The sequence below is a fragment of the Ostrinia nubilalis genome, chromosome 19 (genome assembly GCF_963855985.1).
Source record: "Ostrinia nubilalis chromosome 19, ilOstNubi1.1, whole genome shotgun sequence".
Classification (NCBI taxonomy): Eukaryota; Metazoa; Arthropoda; class Insecta; order Lepidoptera; family Crambidae; genus Ostrinia; species Ostrinia nubilalis.
The window spans coordinates 5,958,016-5,982,201 of record NC_087106.1 but is presented as its reverse complement, the minus strand read 5'-3'; the positions used below and the strand labels follow the sequence as shown (position 1 = coordinate 5,982,201).

General features: G+C 36.0%; 1 protein-coding gene across 1 annotated transcript in view; it reads left to right on the top strand.

Moving 5' to 3' along the window:
* LOC135081109 (neuropeptides capa receptor-like) overlaps positions 1 to 24,186 on the top strand; it is a 117,224-nt gene that overhangs the window by 29,911 nt on the left and 63,127 nt on the right. The window contains exon 2 of the mRNA XM_063975849.1: positions 6,133 to 6,223. Coding sequence (XP_063831919.1) covers positions 6,133 to 6,223 — 91 coding nt within the window. The remainder of the gene's footprint in view (positions 1 to 6,132; positions 6,224 to 24,186) is intronic.

The window sequence follows — 24,186 nt, the reverse complement described above, 5'->3', positions numbered from 1 at the left end:
ACATAGTACACCACGTCTCAGATCCGTAGGGGAGGATGGGGGAATTGCGGACGCGGGGTAAATACGGACTAGCAAGTACCTACTCAATCCCTCCCCCCCGCGGCAGCCCGGTGCTGTCATCTGTTTCTTTCTGCCATTTTAGTGCCATGCAAAAACTTACGACAGCCGGCTGCGCACAGTTTGAAAGGTAGGTAAAATTTAAAAAAATTGTGTATTTTGATCTAATTTTTAGTGTTTTTTAATTTAAGGGACTGGTCTGAATACTAAGTGATGGTAAAAAGTTATATTATCTATTGATAGCTTTGTCAATGAAGTTTGAATCGCCAATGTTTCTTTTTATGGAATGTTTTCATAACCTACAAATTTATCTCTTTGATTTAAAAATACCCAATTGGGTTAATTGCGGACAAGCCTTGCGGGGTAAATACGGACGTCAGCAATTACCCCTAATTCGATAAACTATTTAAAAATTTACCAATAACTGGTACAAACGGGCAGTAAACAAAAAGCATTCCATCATTTTTACCAGCACACCAGAAAAAAAGAATCTAGAAGAAAAGGAACAAAAGAAATTAGACAAGAAAAGAAAAGCCCAAGAAAAACAAAATAAAACTACATCTAATAAGCTAAAAGGATCAAAGGGTGTAAGAAATCTAAATTATTTTGAAAATGAAGGAAATGTTGATTACTTTTGCATTTATTGTCAGGAAAAGTACTACGTTCATCCACCCGCCGAAGACTGGATTAGGTGTTTAAAGTGTAACAAGTGGGCACATGAGAACTGCACTGCAGGAAGTTCTTCTAAAGGCTTTACTTGTGGTTTTTGTCTGTGATGTGGACCTGTCCGTAATTAACCCAGCGTTAGTCCGAATTTACCCCGAGCGCTGCGGGTAATTACGGACAGACAAGGTTTTGTTTTTGCTAAAAATATTCCATTTGTTGATTGATCTCGTTTAATAAGTATAACTGTTTTTGTAGATGTTTAACTAAAGATTAATAATTAATAAAGAAAATCTGATTATTACTAATAGTACGAATGTTGTGCGTTATTTCCCTTCAGCGTCCGCAATTCCCCCACTCTCCCCTATGCCATCACTGGCAACACACATTGGTCAATTACTTTTGACTTGAGACACTGCGGTATTTCGGACGTGAGTATATGGCGAAGCTTCCCGAACGCTGCCCATTGCATGGCTGGAAGACGTAGCGTGGGCAGGCCTCCTACTAGGTGGACCGACGATCTGGTAAAGGTCGCGGGAAGAGCCTGGATGTAGGCAGCGCAGGACCGTTCATTATGAAAAACCTTGGGGGAGGCATTTGTCCAGCAGTGGTCGTCATTTGGCTGAAACGAACGAACGAACATAGTACAAATTATCGTGGTTTGTACGTGTAGAAAAGTGACTTAGTGTACCAACGAGAGAAAATTTAATTAGAGCTACCTAGTAACAAGTACCCCAAGAGTAATTAATTTACTGTTTTAATAGTCTGGTGGAAATGATTGGCTAAAATAATACTAAGGGTACATTTGAAATAGAAAGCTAACGTAAGGGAGAGTCCGCTAATTTGGACCAGTTTTTTTCAATCCCATTTTACACATAGTTTTCTTTTGTTTTTGCTAATGTTCATGGTATATAATAAAAGATACATTATTCAACTTACTATTTCATAAGTATTAATTAACATTATTGTTGTATATTTAGCACAAATCAACGAAGTACGAGTTCAGAGCTTCGGTCCAATTTAGCCAACCGGTTCGATAATTTGTACCACAGGGTTACTAAATTAGATTTCAATAAATTTCAAGCCTATAAAAAAACTATGGCAAAATATTATACGACACATTCTTAACAAATTAGGAAACGAAAAGGAACAGTAGTTAATAACATAGACAATCGATATTGTTTTACACGTTATCACGATTTTGAGTACAAGTTTTGTAATTGCAATTATCGTAACGCACACTTGTACCTAATCTACTTTGCCAGTCTTTTGCTTTCATTTATTGTTAGTCAAACATAACTACGCTATTATAACTTCAAATTATGATTTACTAAAAAAAATTTCAAAATCCTTTGGTAAAGTTCCATACAACTTGATGTGGTACAATTTAGCCGACTAGGTGACAGTGCTTTTAAAAAATCGGTAAAAAATATAGCTTATAAATACCGAAAAATGTTTCAAATAATTGTAATCCACACTAATTTACGCTTCTAAATAATATATTAGAAACACCCTGTTATTAAATTTAACAAAATTACAAACTAAACATGTATTGTCAAAAGTTACTTGAAAACAATGAAAAAATACTTTTCAAAATAAAACACACGTGTTTGTTGTCACGGCAAAAACCACATGGCCGATATTAATTGATTTTAGTTGTGTATCGCTGAGTGTTGCAATTACAGACATTCAATAAATACTTTACGAAATATGGGAGTGGTACAATTTACCCGGCGGTACAATATACCGAACTCTCCCCTATATACTTGGTTCAAGAATAATTATTAACTACTGTGCATATAATTTGATTGTAATTGTGAAATACAATTCTGAGCTTGTCACGTGTAAGCAATAAATTACTGCGAAAATCTGTTCAAAATTAGAAAAGGTTACGCTCCTGCAGTGGTGACTGAATACCCTGATGATGATGGTTCGTTCGTTTCAACCAAATGACGACTATTTCTGGACATATTTCTCCCCCAATGATTCATGGATTTCCACAACGAGTCCTGTGAATAAAGTAGTCGTTAAAATTTTCCGGGAAATAATCGCACTGTTTTTCAAACTGCATGTTTCGGACTCCAAAGTGAAGTTTTTGTCAACATAACTATCCCGTCTAACCCTTTCACTACGATGAAAATAATTCAGCAGACACAGAACCCTTATAATTACTATCTATTTGACTTTGAGATCAGCAGCTTTGTTTCGAAACAATTTATTTTCTCGACATTTGTCATCGTTTTCTATGAAATTCCTTGAACCTTGAATACTTTAGGTACCGTTTTGGTTGGTGTTTTGTAACAATCGCTTTCTGTGTAATGTGCCACACAAAGAAGCTAGGCAATTCAATTACAAAAGACCTGGAAGAGAGCATGTTTAAAGAAAATGGAGTTAGTAGAGGTGATATATTATAGGTCTGTATGAGTTTTATGTTTCTTATGCTTTCTTTGGGTTCACAAAAGCAATGATTAATGTAGGTACTTCATGGTATGCTTGAAGCTGTCAAAGTGTATTGAATTTTGGATGCAGATTGGAGAGTTAACCTGAGCTTGCTATTCATAGATTTATCCAATGAATTTAGCTAATTGTATCAGCTTTAATTATAAAACTATTCTAATTCTAATTGATTTCAATTAGACATTCAAGACATAGTTTAAAATTACACCTGGTACCTATGTGAATGTAACTTAAGCTACATGTTAATTAAAACAGGCCCACTCCACATTTTAGACATACTGTGAGTAGAATCTAGAAATCTATCTATATAAATAAAAATGAATTGATGTTCGTTAGTCTGATTAAAACTCGAGAACGGCTGGGCCGATTGAGCTGATTTTGGTTTTAAAATGTTTGTCGTAGTCCAGGGTAGGTCTAAACGGTGAGCAAATACGCGCGCGATATTGTTTTTCTGTGAAAGACAAAATTCCACGCGGGCGAAGCCGCGGGCGAAAAGCTAGTATTAAATAAATTGCTGAATTTCTCACGTCCATTAGCAATGTAAGTGTCCCATTAAGCTCTACAAAAGTTATGAGTGCAAGTGTGGCAGAGACAGCTACGTTTTAAAAGTAATATAGATTCACGTTAACGCAGATGTAGCTTTGAAAATGAATTAAGCTCGCATGGGGTCTTACGGCAAGCACAGACACGACAGATGTGAAAGAACACTGTGCTAAGTAGTGTGTAGTCGACAGGCCACCTGACTAAACAATACTAGCTTTCGCCCTCGGCTTTGCCAGCGTGACATTTAGCCAGTAAGATCGACTTAATTAGCGATTAACTCACTATCTCGTTAAAAATACATGTTATTCTGAAATGCTGTAGTTATAGGTATTAAGTTTTATCTAAGACTGAGTTGCACCACCTAACATTAACGGTAACTATGACGATAACCGGTGCTTTTTGTATGATGTCTGACATATTTTTGACGTTTGTTAAAGTTATAGTAAGATGCATGCAACTCAGCCTAAATCTGTTCAATATTTCTGCGTCTAAAGGCTGATTTTTCAACTGTCGAATACAGTAAAACTGTCATGTTGACTGCTTTAACAGTAAGAAACATTCAACCATCCACCTATCCATTTTTCCTCACAAAAGATGTCACCGCGTATGCTACTGTTTATACATTATAGTCTCTCGTTGCAATTTGGCTTAAGCCGCAAGAAGCCATTGTTATCATCGTCCTCGACACATTCGAGTAAGAAAGGACAGTAATCTGCAAGTTCTGCAAAAGCACGCCTTTCCACGGCACAATGACTAGCTTTGTCTTAAAGCCCTAGGATTATGAGTATAATATGAACTTAATCTTCGCAATAGAACGAAGTGTATATGCGTTTTAATCAAGGAGGATTAAGTTTGATTAACTCGCGTTGTGTAGGTTAACGCTTACTCAGTGCATGAGGTATGCGAGCGTCACGGGAACCCTGTTTTTGAGACGTCACACGTTAGTGAGACTTCATAATATGCTTCAGATTTGTGTGCTCTGTCACGTCATAATATTATGTCAATGTCACCCCTCCCGAGCCGTTTAGGTATTTACTGAGTTAACCACTAGACCTATAGTGATAGACTGATAAACAGTTTGTCCGCAATAGTGTTGACAATATTTGATTAAAAGTTTTTACAGCGCCATGTTATGTGTTACCAAAGTTTCTCAAGAATTTTCTTCGAGGTTGACATGACTGGCACATCAACGACTTACCTCACATACTCTTTGACTTACCTCGCATAAATTATGAATTCATATAATTATAATTCCAATGTAATTTAACTTTGGAAAGTGATTAAAATATAAGTACTTACGTGCTATTTTAATAATTTTCTAGAGTAAGACCTGGAGAATGGAGATCAAATATGAAATCACTTTTTATTAATAAATCATTTATGTGGTACTCAAGCTTGATTACAAGAATTCAAAATGAAGTTGTTATTAATCAAAAAAGTTAGTTGTTACAAAACTGATCATACTTTCGCGTAGTAAATAGAGGTATGGTTATTACTCTTGAAAACGTAAAAACAAATATTTATTTCAAATAAAAAAAATATGCTAGTTCCACATAAAAGTACTGACACCATTTTTAATACACTTTTGAAGAGCAGCATTTCACTTAAAGTGTCAGCAATTTCAAGTAGATCTTTCGAAGCTTCGTTCCAAACATTTTGTGCAGTGTAACTGAGACACAAAGTAGACGTAAGTAAGTACCTATCACCTAGTTGCTGAACATTTTCCTTATTGCGAATCGTACTTAATAACTGGCAATATTATTAAGATGAAAATATCTTGAACTTCAATAAATTGCTTCCTCGTATTGATGAGATATTCGTACCTGTGTTAATTAATTTATTTCATAAAACAACTTTTAGATTAATGTTATCTAAGTATATTTAGCTCACGAGCCCTCACAACAGTACCTAACTTAAGTATATTGATATTGCATTTCTTTTAATTTCTTCTGATTAATTTCGTTGCCAGTTGAACTAATGACAGTAAGGCTGTGTTGCACCACCGTCTTTAACCGTAACTTTAACGATAACCAGTTTTTTTGTATGGAGTTTGACATATTTTTGACGTTTATTATAGTTAAAGTAAGATTGTGCAATCCAGCCTTCAACTTTTCCCGCGGACAATGTAGTTTTCTCATGAAATAACTTTTAATAACGTTACAGTAGTGACTAGTAGAGATTATACAAATATACTTACAAACTTAATGATATTCGTGTAGATTGGTTCGTTGCAATTATGCCAGGTGAGCAAACTGAGCAGGCTGAAATTCAGCTAGATTGAAAGTACCTACAGTGAATTAAACATTGTGATCTTGTTTTAAACCTTTTTGGATTTGATTTAAAAAGATCCACGGGTTGGAGGAGATGAAATAAAGAAATATGGCGAAGTATTAATAATGTTTTTTGTTGCAGGACTTCCAAATGACCTGTCGGTGTACTGGCACCAGTACCCATACAGCCTGGGCCTGGTCTTCTGCAAGCTGAGGGCGCTCATATCTGAAGCGTAAGTTTCTTTACTATTTTTTTTATGTAGGCATAAAATAGAAAATCTACACTGAAGGTCCATGGAAGAAAATTAGTTCTAAGAGGGTCGAAGTCATTAAAAAGTTTAACTAAGAATTAACCAATAATACTTATAATAACGTTTTTTCTCATAACACTTTCAAATGCTCTGGAAACGATTTAGTATCCTACTCGTAGGTCAGTAAATTCCGGATAAGTAACAAAAAAAATGTTATCTTTGTGTGTTTACCTACTAAAAACTCAATGCGAAAATAGCGCTTGTTAGAAATTGTTAGCAAACTGGCGATCGCCGTGGCAACCGCCGAAACTTTAGCATGTTTTCGGCTAGGACACGTTTGCTAAAGGACAATGGGCAAAATGGTACCCGGCTCCAATAGATATGTGTCTAGTATGGTTTGAAAGGTCTTACCAAGATAAACAACTTTTACTATGGCCACCAGCCTCAGATCTGGTTGTGTTCGAAGATAAACATACTTTTTTGCAGAATAGTACCCGGCTCCAATAGTTATGTTTGTAGTGTCATTTGAAAGATCTTACCAAGACGAACAACATTTACTATGGCCACCAACCTCAGATCTGGTTGTGTTCGAAGATAAACATACTTTTTGTGTAACCTAAGTATCATACGTGTCCTTCGTATGGTACCTACTTAGGTTATGCGAGGCATGAAGTGTTTACTGCTCCAGCATCCTTCATTAACTCTTTAATTATTGGTAGGGATAATTATGAAATAAATATTTTTATTTGAAGAACTACTACCCCCTTATTAATAAAAAGTTACACCTAGGAAGAACCTTGGATTAAAATGACATTTCCATACCAAATGACAATTTAAGCCAGAGTTCAACTAGGGTGTAACTTTTATTAATAAAAGGGTTAAAGTTTTATATCTTTTTAAGGGTTCATTATGGGTTGCTAAAGCGAATAAACCCACAAGACCCAATAAGTCCACCCACAAGATGGACCGACGACCTTATAAAGGTAGCGGGAAGGCGCTAGTTGCAGGCCGCCACCAACCGGCCATTGTGGAAATCATTGGGGGAGGCCTATGTTCAACTGGACGTCCTATGGCTACAATGATCATGATGATGATGATGAAAGCGAATAAAGGGCTAATAGCTTGGGTAGTTCATCGTAGGTATAATCCTTTTCTTTTCAATGTTTCTTTTGGTTATATTAATAGATTGTAGCTAGATTAATAGATTGTATTATAGCGAGCGATAAGGATGGGTAGCTTCGGGTCATTGGACGGGATTCTACATGCTCACGGACCAGGCTTTAGTCATAGTGCATACTCGTATACATGGATTATTGTGTTATACTTTCATTTATAATATAGTGGAATTACTGCTTTCAAAACGTGAATTAGAACTGGCCCCATAGCAGACACTTTTCTACATCTAAAGGCCTTTTAAAATAAATATTGGTTATGGCTATTGGAGCGGGGTACCACTTTCCATACATTTGTGCCCATCATCCTTTCAAAAGTGACGTTTTCCCATACATTTTTTTGTCAGTGACCGCACTTATCTACCGCTAAAAGGACGCCATTTTTCTTACTAGCGCTAGCTAGCGCTATTTTCTGCCAAACGCTCCCAATGTTTTCCATAACAATTCACAGGTTAACAGAACTACGAGTATTAGTACTTATTATTATTCTGTGCTATTACCTAGAATATGCATTGATTTATAGGTTAGCAAAATTATTTTACCTAGAAAAGACATTTATAACTTATGAGTTCGTGTCTACAAGATTGATGTAAGTAGACTCGTTAGTTTTAGTTTGTTATGGCCGTAACCTAATGAAGTTTACTCCAACTTTAAGCATGGAACTCTACCCACTACCTATTTTAGTAATTTCTGAATAACATAATGTGGGCGTCCAGTATCAATGTGATCAGAAATAGATACTTTGAAACTGAATACATTCACGTTCAATCTATTAGGTCTTACACCTAAATATGTAGTTATAGGTACGTACTCGTATTTACGAGTATAATAAAGTTTGAACCAGTAGACCTTCTTTTTTAATACTTAGGTACTATTTACTATTCTAATATCTATACTATTAGATGACCACGACAGAGTTATGATTTGATAAAAGGGCATGAAGGGCATCGTAGAGTTGATGTCCGCTGGGGCAAAACAGTTCTCTAGTGGCGATCACGAGCAGGCCTCCCACTAGGTGGACCGACGATCTGAGAGGTCGCGAGAGGTAGCTGGATGCGGGCGCGCAGGACCAGACGTGGAACTCCTTGACGTTATTTGGCTGAAACGGACGAAAATCTTAGAGTAAAATCACTCTTCTACAGAATAATTCACGTATTCACAAAAATTACTATGTCTCACAGGGTGCGTGGACGCACAGGGTGACACACGAATACTAATCACAAAGCTATATTCCACGTTGTGCGTTCGATTTGCTGCTTCACGGATGTAATTCTTTTTAGGCTTTGGAATTTTAACTGCAGCTCAAAAGCGAATGTTTGAATTCTATGCAAATCAAACCTTTGCTCGGTTTTGCTCGCTGCCGTTGATTTCCTCGTCAAAGCATCAATTGACTGGCTCTCGCGGGAACTGCGTGTATTTGAGGAAAAATTTTGCCATTTGCGTTATTTTTTTTAGATTTGAATAGCTTGTGTCTTTATTAAGGAAGTGTTCGGTGATGAAGTATTTTTATCCACATTTAGGCTGAGTTGCACCACCTAACTTTTGATCGTAACTATAACGTTAACCGGCGTTTTTTGTATGGAGTTTGATAGATTTTTGACGTTTGTCAGTTAAAGTTAAAGTAAGATGGTGCAACTCAGCCTTAGAAAGTAAGGCGGTTATCACACTGCGCCGCCGTTAAACGATAGGATTTCCAATAAGCCGCCAGAGCGCCAACTCTATAATTATCAAACTCGACCAGATAAATTAATAATGGTAAAAGCAATGAATTTCAATAGTTATCTAACAAAGGCATTAAAACCGTATTGTTACGGACAGCATTAAAAAAACTAAAAAATATTTAGATGACAACCCTATTTACATATAAATTTTCTAAACTCATAGAAATTAAAATATCTTCGAACTCCCACGGGATAGGCAAGTAATATTTTCAGGTATTATAGATAATGATATCATGCATCAATATAAAGTAAATATAGCTGCCAATTTTCTAGGACAACGGAGAAAAAAATGTTTTCTGAAAATCATAAATTATTAAATAATTCCTAAATTACTGCTGCAATAACCATTTATTTTTGCACAAAGGTAGACGTTATAGTGATAGGTAAATTTATTTACAAAATTCTGACTTAATGAATTTTTTTTAGAAAATATGCTTCTTAAACTGTTATTTTTATAAAATCACAAAATCGTATATTTCTTCGAAACTAAACAAATACAACTACTAGTTCCTTCATCAATTTTATACATAATAGTAATATCTAACGATTGAATTAATAAAACAGGGATGTCCGCTTCTAAGCCAAAATAAAACACCGTGCGCGCGGTGGAGCGCGGCGCAGTGTGATAACCGCCTAAGACGATAGCCCATTAGACTATACATTTTTGTTGCAATATCGCCTCTATCACAACTGAATAAGATGTCACAGTGTTTACCTTGATGTAGGTACTGTAATCTGTACATTGTAGGTACATTAAAGTTTGATTAAACCTATCTAATCACTAGCGGCCGCCCGCGACTTCGTACGCGTGGGCCCCGTTTTACTCCTTATTCTGGGTTAATATTTAGTTACTAATTACTAATGATGTTGTTAGATGGCGTTTCACGGTTTCCCCCACATAAATATTTACGATCGTCAAAAGTAGTAGTTTGTCCAGCGCTGTAGATTTTAACCAATTTCGATAGAGGCGCTTTAATAGATATTTCTCACGTCTTATTTATTTATTGAAATTTAGTTTGTCATATCATATCGTCATAAATTATAGCCTATATGCTATTCTGGCTTATAAAAAATAATACTGTAAAGTTTCATTAAAATCCGTTCAGTAGTTTTTGCGTGAAAGAGTAACAAACATGTTGACATCCAGATATCCATACAAACTTTCGAATTCATAATATTAGTAGGATAGCTATACATACATGTATGAGTGAGTAGGTATGATATACATAGGTAATATGAGTATTGAGTATGAAGAATCCATTGTCCATGTTTACACACAGAGCTAGGTTTCTTTGTGTTGTGTATAATGTATGTCAGTAACGTATTTCCTTGTACAGTTGGCCAACATTTTGATTTTAATGTTGAGTTCTTGTCATAAAAAATAAATAATACTCGAAATAAATTAAATAAATAATGTACGAAACAAAAACGAACGTGAAATTATTGCGAGAGAAAAACAAGAAAAAACAATTGAAGATAGAAAACGGTCGACAAGAAAAATAAGAAATTTTCGCAGTTGCCAGTAACCGGTTGTGGCTGCAACAAAAAATACTCAATTTATTGATGATGCCAAAATTATTAACAAAATACACACAGTTTAAGTATGGCAGGACTGATTTAATCACTGATTTGTTGGATTAATCTCCGCCCAAAAAAACGCAGAATAATTTACTATTGGAAAGTTATATTAAAAACTAGCTTTCCGCCCGCGGCTTCGCCCGCGTGAAATTTTGTCTGTCACAGAAAAACAATATCGCGCGCGTATTTGCTCACCGTTTAGACCTACCCTGGACTACGACAAACATTTTAAAACCAAAATCAGCTCAATCGGCCCAGCCGTTCTCGAGTTTTAATCAGACTAACGAACATCAATTCATTTTTATTTATACAGATTGGAGAAAGTAAAATGTTTTAATGAATTAGGTGTTTACTACGAAATCTCCCGCAATTGACATCTCAAGCCACAAAATCGACGTTATGCTGGATGAAGTTCGCTGGGCCAGCCAGTTAAAAATTAAATTAAACATAATAGAAACGGAAAGTACACACTACACATTGTTTACCAACTGTACGTGTACAGCCTAAAGTGCAGTGAATCGAACTGAAATCCGTTCACCTTTTCTGTTCATTTCTTTGGCAGAAGCGGGAATATATTTATTGGAGCTCCTTCAGCCATTACGAGCCGATCGCGTGGAAAATTTCCCTTACGAATATCCGATGGCACCCGATTGAGTGGCGCTGTATCAATATCTCATCGGATTAAGATCGAAATATCAATATAATAATATGTATTCACATTCACCTAATCTATGTATTCAGTATCAGTTTATGCGAGGAGATTGAATAGAAATTCATTTCCAAAATACAGTGTTCATTTTATATGTACGCCATATTTATATGTACACATATTGTAAGTAAAATATGAACATAACACGCTTATACCAATAGAACTGGTGTTAAAGAGCTAGTTTAACCCTTGAAATTAATGCGCAAAGCCTTTGATAAGTTAGAATAGAATATAATAGAAAGTATTTATTTGTCTCAAAACAGGTTTTATTTACAGTTTTTCACAAATACAAAAATCACAAGAGACAAAAAGGTCTATGACTCAGTGATTGCAGGAGACCCACAAACCCTGTTATTCTGCCATAGCCAAGATATACATAAGTAAATAAATATTAATGCAGCCAGTGGCGACATCTTTTGCGGAAGGTCGGAAAGGAAGTTATATGTTAGTTTGAATATACTCTGTTCAATAGTTTCCTATTTAGTACCCTTCATAAAAGCAGCTGAACCCATATGCTGCCAGTTGGAATGTGCTGAACGATTTTAATACAAATTGCTACGATATTGCTACGCCGTAGTTATTGTAGCCGTAGGCTATGCGTGTGCCGGCTACGAGTTACGTACTACGAATATTCGTAGCGGATCCAAAGTAAAAATGACCGAGGGTCAGTAAGTCAGTATATTGGATATTCTACTATCCTACGAGTTTGTATGGATGTCTGGATGTTTGTTACTCTTTTACGCAAAAACTACTGAACGGATTTTGATGAAACTTTACAGTATTATTCTTTTCAACCCAGAATAACATATAGGCTATAATTTATGACGATCGGTCATAAACTGAATTTCACGCGGGTGAAGCCGCGGGAAAAAGCTCGTATTGGGTAATAATGAAATATTATGGAACTATGTAATGTACCCAGGAAATTATTAGTTTTATTACGTACTAGCGTACTAGCTTCCGCCTTTGGCCTCGTCGGCGGGGAGTTCGATCTGTCACTTGATCATGATTTTGTTGCGGAGTTATTTGAAACTATGATATGACTCATTACGCACTGGCCCATTTATTGTCCCGAAGCAGTGGTAGGGTTAATACTGAGACGTGTAAAAGTGCGTTTTAAAAGCCTGCTTACATAAATAAATGAGTTTGTTTTATGATATAAAAATAATATAATAATAAATAATAATAATTATTATTTATATACTTACCTATCTCATAAGATATTCTTTAAAATCAAATTATGACAAGTACTATTTTGTTCTTTATTTAAGTCAACTAAAAGTTTATAAAAACCACTTCGCAAATAATGCATTAATATAAAACGAAGAACAACCAAAATGGTACATTTGTAGATTAACCAACCAAACAAACAAAGTCTTCACCTTTTAGTGCAGATAAGTTATTGGAAACGATCTTAATTTACTCTTTTTTTTTACCAAGTCGCCACTTATACAGCGTGTTAGGTAATGGGTATATGAGCCGACACTAGCCCATGTTAACATGGGCATATAAATGGTATGGTGAAGTCGGAAAATTGATATCTTCATTTTAATTATTTTAATTTTCATACAAATCGGATTTTATAAAATTTATTTTGTATGAAAATAAAAAAAAAAGATGATGATATCAAATTTCTGACTTCTTCTTCTTCTTCTTCTTTTCAGCCAAATGACGTCCACTGCTGGACAAAGGCCTCCCCCAAGGTTTTCCACAATGAACGGTCCTGCGCTGCCCGCATCCAGGCTCTTCCCGCGACCTTTACCAGATCGTCGGTCCACCTAGTAGGAGGCCTGCCCACGCTACGTCTTCCAGCCCGTGGTCGCCACTCGAGAACTTTCCTGCCCCAACGGCCATCGTCTCTACGAGCTATATGTACGACTTGGTTCAATACTGGGTCTGCGGGTGTCTATGGGCGACGGTAATCACTTACCATCAGGTGATCCGTCTGCTCGTTTGCCTCCTATAACATAAAAAAAAAAATACTACTTTTTATATGAAACGTCACCACTGCTTTAATTGGTTTGTTGCCGGATTCTCTATACTTCAGCAGCACTAAATTGACTAATTGACCGTCTTTCTCCTGAATGCTTAGTGAGGCTAGAATTTCAGATATTAATTGCTGAGTGTCCCTTTCAGTGAATAATACGCTTTCTCGTATCAATCAAGGCGGGCAATTGCGTTCGGCGGGAATCTAGACTGAAATGAGGCTACAAATAAAAAGCTGAGAACTTGAATAGGGATGTTTCCTGGGTAAAAAGCAAGAGTTTTAAATAGTCCGTCAGTTAGCTTATCAAAAACTACTCGACACGTATTTTTCACTTTTTAAAACTAATGAAAATGTAAAGAGATAAAGTGCCAAAGTTCTAAAGAAAAAGCCCATGACGTCAGTGAGTGCGTAAAAGTGCAGCACTTTGTGACGTCGCGCGGAACTTCAACTATAACTTTGTAATTATTTGTTTGATTGACAATTAAAAATATACGTGTCCAATATTTTTTTATATTAAAATTGATGGACTAAAAATTTTTTTTTAGGAAACTAGCCTAATTAGCCGTCCCCGCGATTTCGTACGCGAGAAAATAGTTTGAATGTAATAGTTTTTGTAACATTTTCTTTACTGCTCTACTCCTATTGGCTGTAGGGTAATGTTATATAGCCTAAAGCCTTCCTAGATAAATGGGGTATCCAGCGCAAAAATAATTTTTCAAATCGGACGAGTACTTAGTTCCTGAGATTAGCACGTTCAACCAAATAAACAAAAAAGCTCTTCAGCTTTATAATATTAGTAACAGATTAATATTTGGTTTTGAGGTTTTCTCGTTTGCTATTTAATACCAAATTTAGTTGGTTTTAGCTACTCGACATTTCTTTGACTGAAAAAATCTCTGATAGCCGAATAGAACTTATCTGTCAAATAACTACAACTTTTCATTATTCAGTTTTCAGGTAGATGCATTGGCAGTTAAAATGCCACTTTTACTAATGTAACAACATATCAAATCCATAATGTAAAGGCCTGAAAGAATTAAATTACTTCGTAAGTGACTGAAATTGCATGTGGCAAAGTAGACTAAAGTGCTTTCAGCGACAGCAGCGGGATTACACACTTGTTTCATTAACTCCTGAGCTCATCCTGTTAATTTCAAAAAGGGATAAAAAATATGTAGAAAGTACGCAATACCCAGTATTGTTACGATATGGTATAAAACCATTTTTGGCCACTTTTGAACCCATAATAAACAAGTAAATTGTCTACAGGACCTGTTGTTACCGTCACTTAAAAACTACAAACGCGGGGATTGAGTCATTTTCGGAAGCTTGACACAGTAGGTATGCTGTGACAGCAGTTGCTAAAGCGCACGATTCCGATACCGCGTCCGAACGCATGAAGTCGCATCGATAGAGTTGCAAAATTGCTTATCATCATCATCATCATCTCAGCCATAGGACATCCACTGCTGAACATAGGCCTCCCCCAATGCTTTCCATGTTACCCGGTTGGTAGCAGCCTGCATCCAGCGCCTTTCTGCTACCTTTATGATGTCGTCGGAAATTATTCTTAAAATTGCCTATCGCCGATGTTAAAAGTAGCACATCTGTTATCACCCTTATATCAAGCTAGCTTTCCGCCCGCGGTGGAATTTTTCGGTTTTTTATATAATAATGTGGCTTTCTATTGGTGAAAGAATTTTTAAAATCGGTTCAGTAGATCCCGAGATTACTCCTTACATTTTAACAAATGTACAAAAATACAAACTTTACCTCTTTATAATATTAGTATAGATAACTGTGGATAAGTTTTATTGTATTCTGGATAACTGTCGCCTCGGATCGTCGCCCGCATGAGGGGTTAGAATGACGGGCGATTGTGACAGCCTTCGCCTTGAGTTAGCAGATAGGCTCCAATGTGTCATGTTGAATGCCTATGTTATTTCGCCTTGAAGGAATTACTTAGAATACTACAAAATTTAGTGAGCAATTTAATACTTAATTTATTTTGTTGACTTACTTGATCGTTATTTATGAAACTAAACTGTCCATGAACCAGAAAATTAGTCTAGCTGTTAGTTAGTTAGTTATACTTAGTTCAGTGATATAATATTTAAAATTTAGGCCCACAAACAAGTAACAGCCATTTGAAGTTTGCAGGCGATATAAACTGTCAAAGTTATAGTAAATAGAGAGAGAACTTTTATTCCCGATTGTACTTTGAATTTTTGATATACATTTATATTTATTTATTTAAAGACTTTATTGCACACACAACAATGTTCAGTACAAAAAGGCGAGCTTAATGCCATAAGTCATTCTCTACCAGCTTATATAACTTTAGAATGGGTTCAGGGTACAACCTAAAAAAGAAAAGAAAGGATGAGTGTTTTGTTACAATGTTTTTCCATATCTACTCCTCGTAAATGTTGTTAAATTGTAAAAGGCAAGAAGATATTTGTTTCTTTTGTAGAATTAGGGCAAAAACAATCTTCTAGTGAAAAAACTAGGTAGATAGGTTACGTCAATTTATAAGTAGGTAAGTTTTGTGCCTACTTTTCTTATATTTCCAATTAGTGATCCAGACAGGATTATTGGGGCAGCAAACTTTTAGCTTTTAACAAGTTTTTAATATAATAAAGGCATTGTCGCGTGGATTATTGATTGAGTCTTTTCATAATAAAAATCTAGAAAGTGTGTTTCTGTAGTTTGGTTAGAATGATATTTTATTCTACTCATTCTATATTTACGCTTATTGACTATTCCGCAAAGTATTTATAAAATGTAGGTAAGTTACAAGTAAACAAACTGTTCGGGTGTTTCACAATGTTATTCAATTTTATTATTTTGTCGAAGAATATAAGGTATTTCGCAGAAAACCTGTTACTCCATTGTATGTGCCATTGTGTTGTCATGCGATTAGAAAATGCCCTGTCAGAGCTATGAAATGGCACAATACGAGTAACGTTCATTCTTAAAATGTTATTGTATAAATTGCGATGCTATAAATTACCGTTAAACATTATGAATTGCTTTTAAGGATACTACAATATATTTTTAAAATAGCCCACTTGTTAAATAATTTTCATGCCGCGCAAAACGAGATTGTTACGAGTATCATATTCGTAGTTAAGTAACATTTTCTTTTTTTGTCTTTATTTTTGTCTTACGTTGTTTTAGAATAAAAAAAAAGATATTTCCTCAGTTACAAATTACCACGGGAGTAAGGCTGGCTAGTAAATATTTTGTCAAGCTTACTTAGCGGCGGTTTTAGTCCATAAAGCAGGGTTTCAGGCAGACGTGACCTGGTTAGTTTACTTTAACGTTGTCCTTATTTGCTCAGCTCTGGCAAATAGGTATTCTTGTTAATGTAATGGACCTGCGGAAGACCTTTTTCAGTACAGACAGTAACGTACGTACCTACTATTAGTTCCCACGGAGACTTAAAATATCCCGTTTTGGCAGGGACTGTTTTTTTTGCAGGATATTATACTAGTATACGTGTTATAATAGGTAACTTTCACATGCACATCTGGTTGCAAAAACCGATCCGTTATCATTCGAATATCCAGTCCAATTTTGCGGGATCCTACATTAGCTACTCCTGCAAAACTGGAAGAAGCTCTTAATAGTATATTCTGAGGTATTAGTCTAATGATACAAAACAACGCTAAAAAATGCCGTTTCTGTCCTGTGACTGACTGAATACCTATTAGGTATCATTTAACCAATAAGAAATATCACTGTACTCTTTTGAAATGAAATCGAGTTTAGAGATTCTGTAATACGCACTTTTCCGAATCATTTGAGACACCACAAGCCGTGAAAAATGTTTCACGTCGCATTTTCAAGATTCTATTGACGTGTAAAATCCGTTGAGTCGGTTTCTTTTATTATGAAAATCTCCAGTAGGCGTAAATCAGCAAGATTTTCACATGGAATACCTATAACTGATTTGCTGCTTATTGTACTAAAGGGTAACGACTGATTTTCTCGATTCAGAAGTTACATTGAACAGAGTTTCTAAACTGCCTATTGAAATAAAATCCAAATAACTTTGTGGAATATTTCTCGGGTTTCAGTCGGTAGCCAGTAACACCTTTAATAAAATAAGAAGCATGAATGGAATTATGTTGAAAAGAAATCGAAGAAGAAGTTTATGTCTTGGAAATACGTATTTGTAGTCGAATGAACCTAATCACATTAAACTTTTTTTATTTTGTGATTCAATAAATAGAGACCTCGCTGAAACATTATGAAATAATAAGTTAACATTTAGTTTTCTTTGGTGTTGTAACAACAACAAAACAATAATTGGTATTGTTATAAATTACTCCTTCCTTTGTTATTTTCTTACGTAACTAGTATAACACACGGGAAAAGTCAATGACTCCCTATAAGAACTAGGTATACTTATACCCAAAGGGTAAAACACGTTTTTACAGAGTTCTGACAGAATTAATCTCGACACACTTTTATGGCTTTTAATTTCGAATTTCTGCTATTTGTTTTATGTACTTTTGATTGATTAAAAGGTTTCCTCGTTAAAGGGAAAATGTTTTTTTAAGTTCCGTTGTCGACTTTATTTTGGCATCTTTTTACTTAAACTGGGAGCTTTCAGAATGCTTACAGGGGTGTGAATGATTGGATGAAAGTATGAAATTCTCACAATGAAAGCGACTGAAGTCTGGATCGGTTTGAAGGGAAACCAAATACTAGAATTTTTCGACAAAGAGGAAGATTAGGGCATCGCCCGTTGTGCGCGCTCTAGCGTACGATCCCAGAATTGAAAAGATGTTTCAAATCTACAAAAAAAAAGAATGGGATTCGGTGATCTCAGGATTGTTGTAGGTACTCTGTTTATAAGCCTAGGCGCAGACCATCGATTTTTCGTCGGCCGATAGTTTAGTCGGGCAGTTGATTAGTATGGGCATTAATGGAAGTGCGCACATTACACCGATTTGATTTGGCCGATTCTTCATACAAATTAATATCGGGCCCAACTATCGGCCAACTAAGAATCGGTGGTCTGCGCCTACTTTAAGCAATTAGAAAATTCAGTTTTAGTAATAATTGTAAAAGCAAAATTTTTACTTTAATTTAAAATTCAATTACAAAAACAACTTTGCCATCTACTCCCAAACAAAGCAAAAGTATTGTAAAATATTGTAACGAAAATCGGAAGTCCAGTTCGCAAGCCACCAGGCAGCTATCAATCTGTATTTTGAATTGACGTATTGTTTCAAGACCGTCTCTGTGGTCTTGGTTTGTTTATCAAAAGGAAAATGTAGAACTCGGAAAACACAGCGCTGTTTATGAAAGTACGTTGGTAGTCGCAGTGCGCATACCATTCTGATGGAACTAGAGCAACCTCTTTGCATGTAAGTTTCAAATTCAACTGTGGTGAAACTGCGTAGGCGTTTACCAATATGGAGCTATGCAAGGCACTAACAAAACTGCCTTGTTCCACGGGCACTTCTAATATACAGGGTGTTAGGTAAATGGGTATATGAGCCGACACTAGCCCATGTTAACATATGCATATAAATGATATGGTGAAGTCAGAAAATTGATAATCATCATTATAATTATTTTAATGTTCATACTAATCTGATTTTATAAATTTGATTTTGTATGAACATTGAACATTAAAAAAATTCAAACGATGATATCAAATTCACCATACCATTTATATGCATAATATTATTATGTTAACATGGGCTAGTGTCGGCTCATATACCCATTTATCTAACACCCTGTATGTATTTAGGTACAACGTATTGTTTGACCGCCGGGCACCCGTAGCGCCCAAACTAGGAAGTTACTCGTACTTCCGCCGGAAAGTTAGTTTACTATCCCTCACCTAGGTTAAGATTTATTACGAGACTACACTAGACAAAATGCTTAGATACACATGAATATATTATCTTACACTCCATGTTTAATAGACTAACATTTGCCTCCAGCGAGATTCGGACCCACGATCGTATATGGCCGTTATAACTTATAGGTACTAACTAACCTACTACTAGGTAACCGCAGACTTTGGCCGTCAATTTACATAATTATAATAATTATGACAGTTGACAACGAGTTTCTTATAATGAGAGTCAAGCAAGGCAGACTTTGCGTTGCGGCGGCGGTGCGACGCCGGAGTGGTGTCGCTGCGTCGTCTTACATAGAAATATCTGTGGCGGGCACACAAGCGGTGCGCGCCGCGCGTCGCGCGATACGGCGAAATCTTTGCGGTGCCGCGCCGCAACGCATCGTGTGCTTTGGTACTGACGCCGGTAAGTACACTTTCACTGTAAAATTATTCTAATGAACCACTTTTCCAGTAATATTTGCTGCAAAAAAGTCAAAGGCACCACGCGTAAGCACGTTAGTTGTTCTGAGAATGAAATGTTTGTCTTTTTTGCCCATGAAATTCCAAGAGCATGATACAAAGCATTGTAGGTACTGACATACAATAAGCACATAAAACTATAAAATGTTTGTTGAAACAGTCCTCTTTACTTTTCATCTCTTTTGTTTTCATTTAAATGTGGGTAGGTTGATACGGTTTTAAAAGTATTTCCACACATGAATGGCTTTTAATACAGATCCATAATCCCTGTTCGTTGAAATTTATTTTTTTCATGTTTGAGAGTCTATTACAATGTTTTATGTACTCGTGCGTATAAAATTGAGCTTTTATTTTTATTTTGCATACTAGATTTAAGGTTTTTATGGCTTTTTGTTCGTTTTTAAAGGGGATGAATTTATATGATAAGCTTCGTTACATATTTTTTACAGCTAACACTAAAAACTTTCAGTTGCTGTTAGGTTAATAAAACAAACATTTTTGGTTGGTTGACTTAACTGGAAGTCTAAAAATATTACACTTATGTTTATTTACTCACATCACACTCGTCACATACAAAAAGAGCTAAAATACTAGTTACTACAATAAAAAAAGCACGAGTATTTTAATAAAATAAAAAATATTTTTTTAAGCCAGTGTATTTCAAAATATTTCATCATTTTTCATCGCAGATTTCAATCGGCTTCGATATTAATCAATATCAACTCCACTTCACTGTTACTGTCATGGTATATGAAAAACAACTATGAGTAAAATAAGTATTTTGAGTTGTAAAAATATGTAAAATCTAAGACTAAATGTAGCAATAATAATTAACATAACTTTAAGAACAAGAACTTTTGCACGTCGCATTCGACAGAATATGCTGGAATTAACTAAATTAACACCAATCTGTAACCATGTTCTTGCAAATAAATGATTTTATTTATTATTTATTTATTTACTAACTTTCCGCCCGCGGCTTCGCCCGCGTGGAATTTTGTCTGTCACAGAAAAACTTTATCGCGCGCGTCCCTGTTTCAAAAACCGGGATAAAAACTATCCTATGTTCTTTCCCGGGACTCAAACTATCTCTATGCCAAATTTCATCAAAATCGGTTGCGAGGTTTAAGCGGGAAAGCGTAACAGACAGACAGACAGACAGAGTTACTTTCGCATTTATAATATTAGTTGGGATTTCAACACAAAATAGTTGGTTTCGGTGACAATAACAGTACTTTGTCTGAATTCTTTGAAATTACATACAAAAGGCTGAATTCTGTGGCAAAAGTTTATTTATTATACTCGTATTCAAGTTACTAAACAATAGTTTTGTCAGCACATCAAATGGTTAATTTTTCTAGTAAAATAGTACCTATTACGTCCACATAAGCTCGCTCTATCAATTCTATCATCTACTTACTAGTCTCATAGAGCAGACGTTTAATAAAGACTTAGTGTTTATTCTGAAGATATTGGAACATGTCAAGTTTCCGAATGAATGAACTCATTGAAGGGTCAGTAGCTGTCATTATGAGGATATTGTATACGTGGAAATATATTTCTATCTCTGGTATACTTGGAATAAGAAAACATTTACAGAGAGCCGTGGATTTTTCGTTTGTTGGCTTATTCTAGTGACAATTGAGAAAGTTCAGTGTCTGGAGTTTGTCTCGGTTCAGTGTACCTACCATGAGTTTACGTTAGGTGTGCTCGCTAGCGAGTACGTCAAAAATCTCTATGAAGATTTTGTTTCTTGAAAGTAGCCGCTAGGGGCGCTGCACAATATGTCATACAATTAAATGTCATTTTTTTACGCAGTCGCTAGCGAGCACACCTAACGTAAACTCATGGTAAGCACACTGATTCTATGAAAGTATACCTACACTTAGTCGTTTCAGCCACATGACGTCCACTGCTGGACAAAGGCCTCCCCCAAGGATTTCCACAACGACCAGTCCCGCACTGCCTACCTACCCACCTAAATACCTACACTTAGGTTGAGTTGCAGATCTACTTTAGGGAGTGCCTACGCTGCCGGCGCCGGTTCCCAAAAATATCGCCATTGGGAACCCGCGGTGATACCACGTGATCGCTGCCGGCAGTCAAAACGGCTGCCGGCGCTGGCACTCAAAGGCAACTGACAACATACTCGTAAGGTTGTCAAGTGCAAAAAGCTAGTTTCCGAAGCCGTACTTTTTTTATTAATTGAAAGTTAGTTTGAATTGTTTTTCGATCTGCGAGTTTGTGTGTTTCTATATTGATACACTTGTATGGGATTTGGATGATTAATATTCGTCTTATGAAGAGTTCGAAAACGCTTAAATATAAAAACAGTGTCTACAAGGAATACTAGATAAGAGACGCAAGAACCGTCGAAAATCAATAAAGAAGATTTCCTGATACCGTCGACAAAGACTAGAGTCAAGACTTGAGTCCCTCAAGTAGATTAGCTTATGTAAAAGGAGGCAGACCTTTCAAGTCAAAAAACGAAAAATCTTCTAGAAAATGCACGACTCTGAAACAAGATTGTAAGCAACTCTTATACGTATTTATCCGCCTGAGTGCCACTTAAAAGATTCTTAAAGTTAAAAGTAGAACTGAATGAAAAATACAATAATCAATCATCTAAGTCCTATTTTATTTAATTCTCTTTCTCAGCAAAGATTAAAATTGACAAAAACTGTTAAAGATTAAAGATCACTGTTTGTTTAAAACAAACTGGATGCAAAATTACTCTCTAAAAGACTTGACCAACTTATCTATGAGGACTGAAGAGATAAGAGTGTTGCTTAATGTATTGATTTATCGAAAAATACCAACAAATGTCGCCGGTTACCAAATGAGCGACCGGCGCCGGCTGCTGAATCAGTGACCGGTGCCGGCTGCCGAATCAGCGACCGGCGCCGGCAGCGGAGGCACTCCCTCTACTTTAACATTAACAAACATAAAAAATCTGTCAAACTCCATACAAAAGCACCGGTAATTTATCACAGTTACGTAAAGTAAGTTGGTGCAATTCAGCCTTAGTGTGCAAATAAATTGAACTGACTTGAATTCAATAGGTTAAAGTCAGCTGAAAAGAAAAGTTCCGTTGTGGAACGGAATCCAATTAAAGAGAGAAAGCTGAGCGGAGATTAAATTAAAATTAAAATTCTTTGTAAGTATGTAGGTAGGCCCTTTTTCCGGGCACTTACCACCACTTCCTACGCAATAAGTAAAGAAACCGTGATTCAGTGATCAAACAATTTTTTGATGTGGTTCGTAAAAGATGGCGATTATTATACTGATGCCCTAGATATTTGGCCTTTTTATGCAGAACAAGGCAGGTAAATGACTGCAATCGCACCTGATATTAAGTGAGATGCCGTCTAGAATGGTACATATCTGCCCTGTAAGTGCTTATTCACTCTCGCCTTGAAATGACCTGTATTATAGTGTTCTGGAACTGGCGACGAATTCCAGTCCCTAGCTGTTTGCATTATAAAAGAGTTATGGAATCGCTTAGTGCGAGTGTCGTGGAATAGTGGAATGTCGACAATATAGGGATGGTACGTTAACCTGCGCAGGTTCCCGGTGAAGGAAGGGGGCTGGTGGAATTGTCGTATAAAAAGTAGCCTATGTATGTATGTGCCTACAGATTTGGTTTGCAAATCGCGTAGCTTTTCAAAAGACAAATATTACATTTATTTTTCACAACCAGATTAATAGTTCTAAGGGTTTTATATAAGTTTATTCGAAGTAAGATTTAGCGGAAAAGCCATCTCTCCTTCGCGCCAAATATAATTACGTTCCGTTCCGTCCTTGTGGTATAAAAAGCAACGACTAGAACGTGAAAAGCTCGTTAAGTAAAAAGTTTTGGAAAGCTGCGGTAGCTTTGCAGTCCCACTTTTCACAAATTAGAACACGTCACTTTTTAACAGCGTTTTCATATAATTGAAAAGAAACTCATGGCAACTTTAAATACCTAGTTATAAGTTGACTTTTTTATTCAAAAAGTGATATTTTCGACTGCGACACTTTTACCTATTAATAGAATAGTGTCGCAATTAGAACCAGGATTATTTTTGGTTGTAAAATGTATGTCCCCATTAACCCTTTCAGTAAAACCTTGATTGTATTCGGAAGGGATTCACCACAATAGATCAGTGGTCGAATGGGATCGAAATAACAACTTAACAAAGTAAAACTTTTAAAGTTGCTACATCTTTTATCGATTGGTGCAGTGGTTTAACGAACACGATATTTGTTTGTATTGGTCTGGGTGTTTTCTATCTAGGTATAAGTACAAAAAAGTATTAAAAAGTATGTTTATATACATTGCCTGATACCACTACAAGTTTCGTTTAGTTTGAGACTTATTTATCTATTTATCTGAGGGATATTTATTTATCTGAACCCTACTGCACGTTTATACTATATTGCTGTCAAGGCC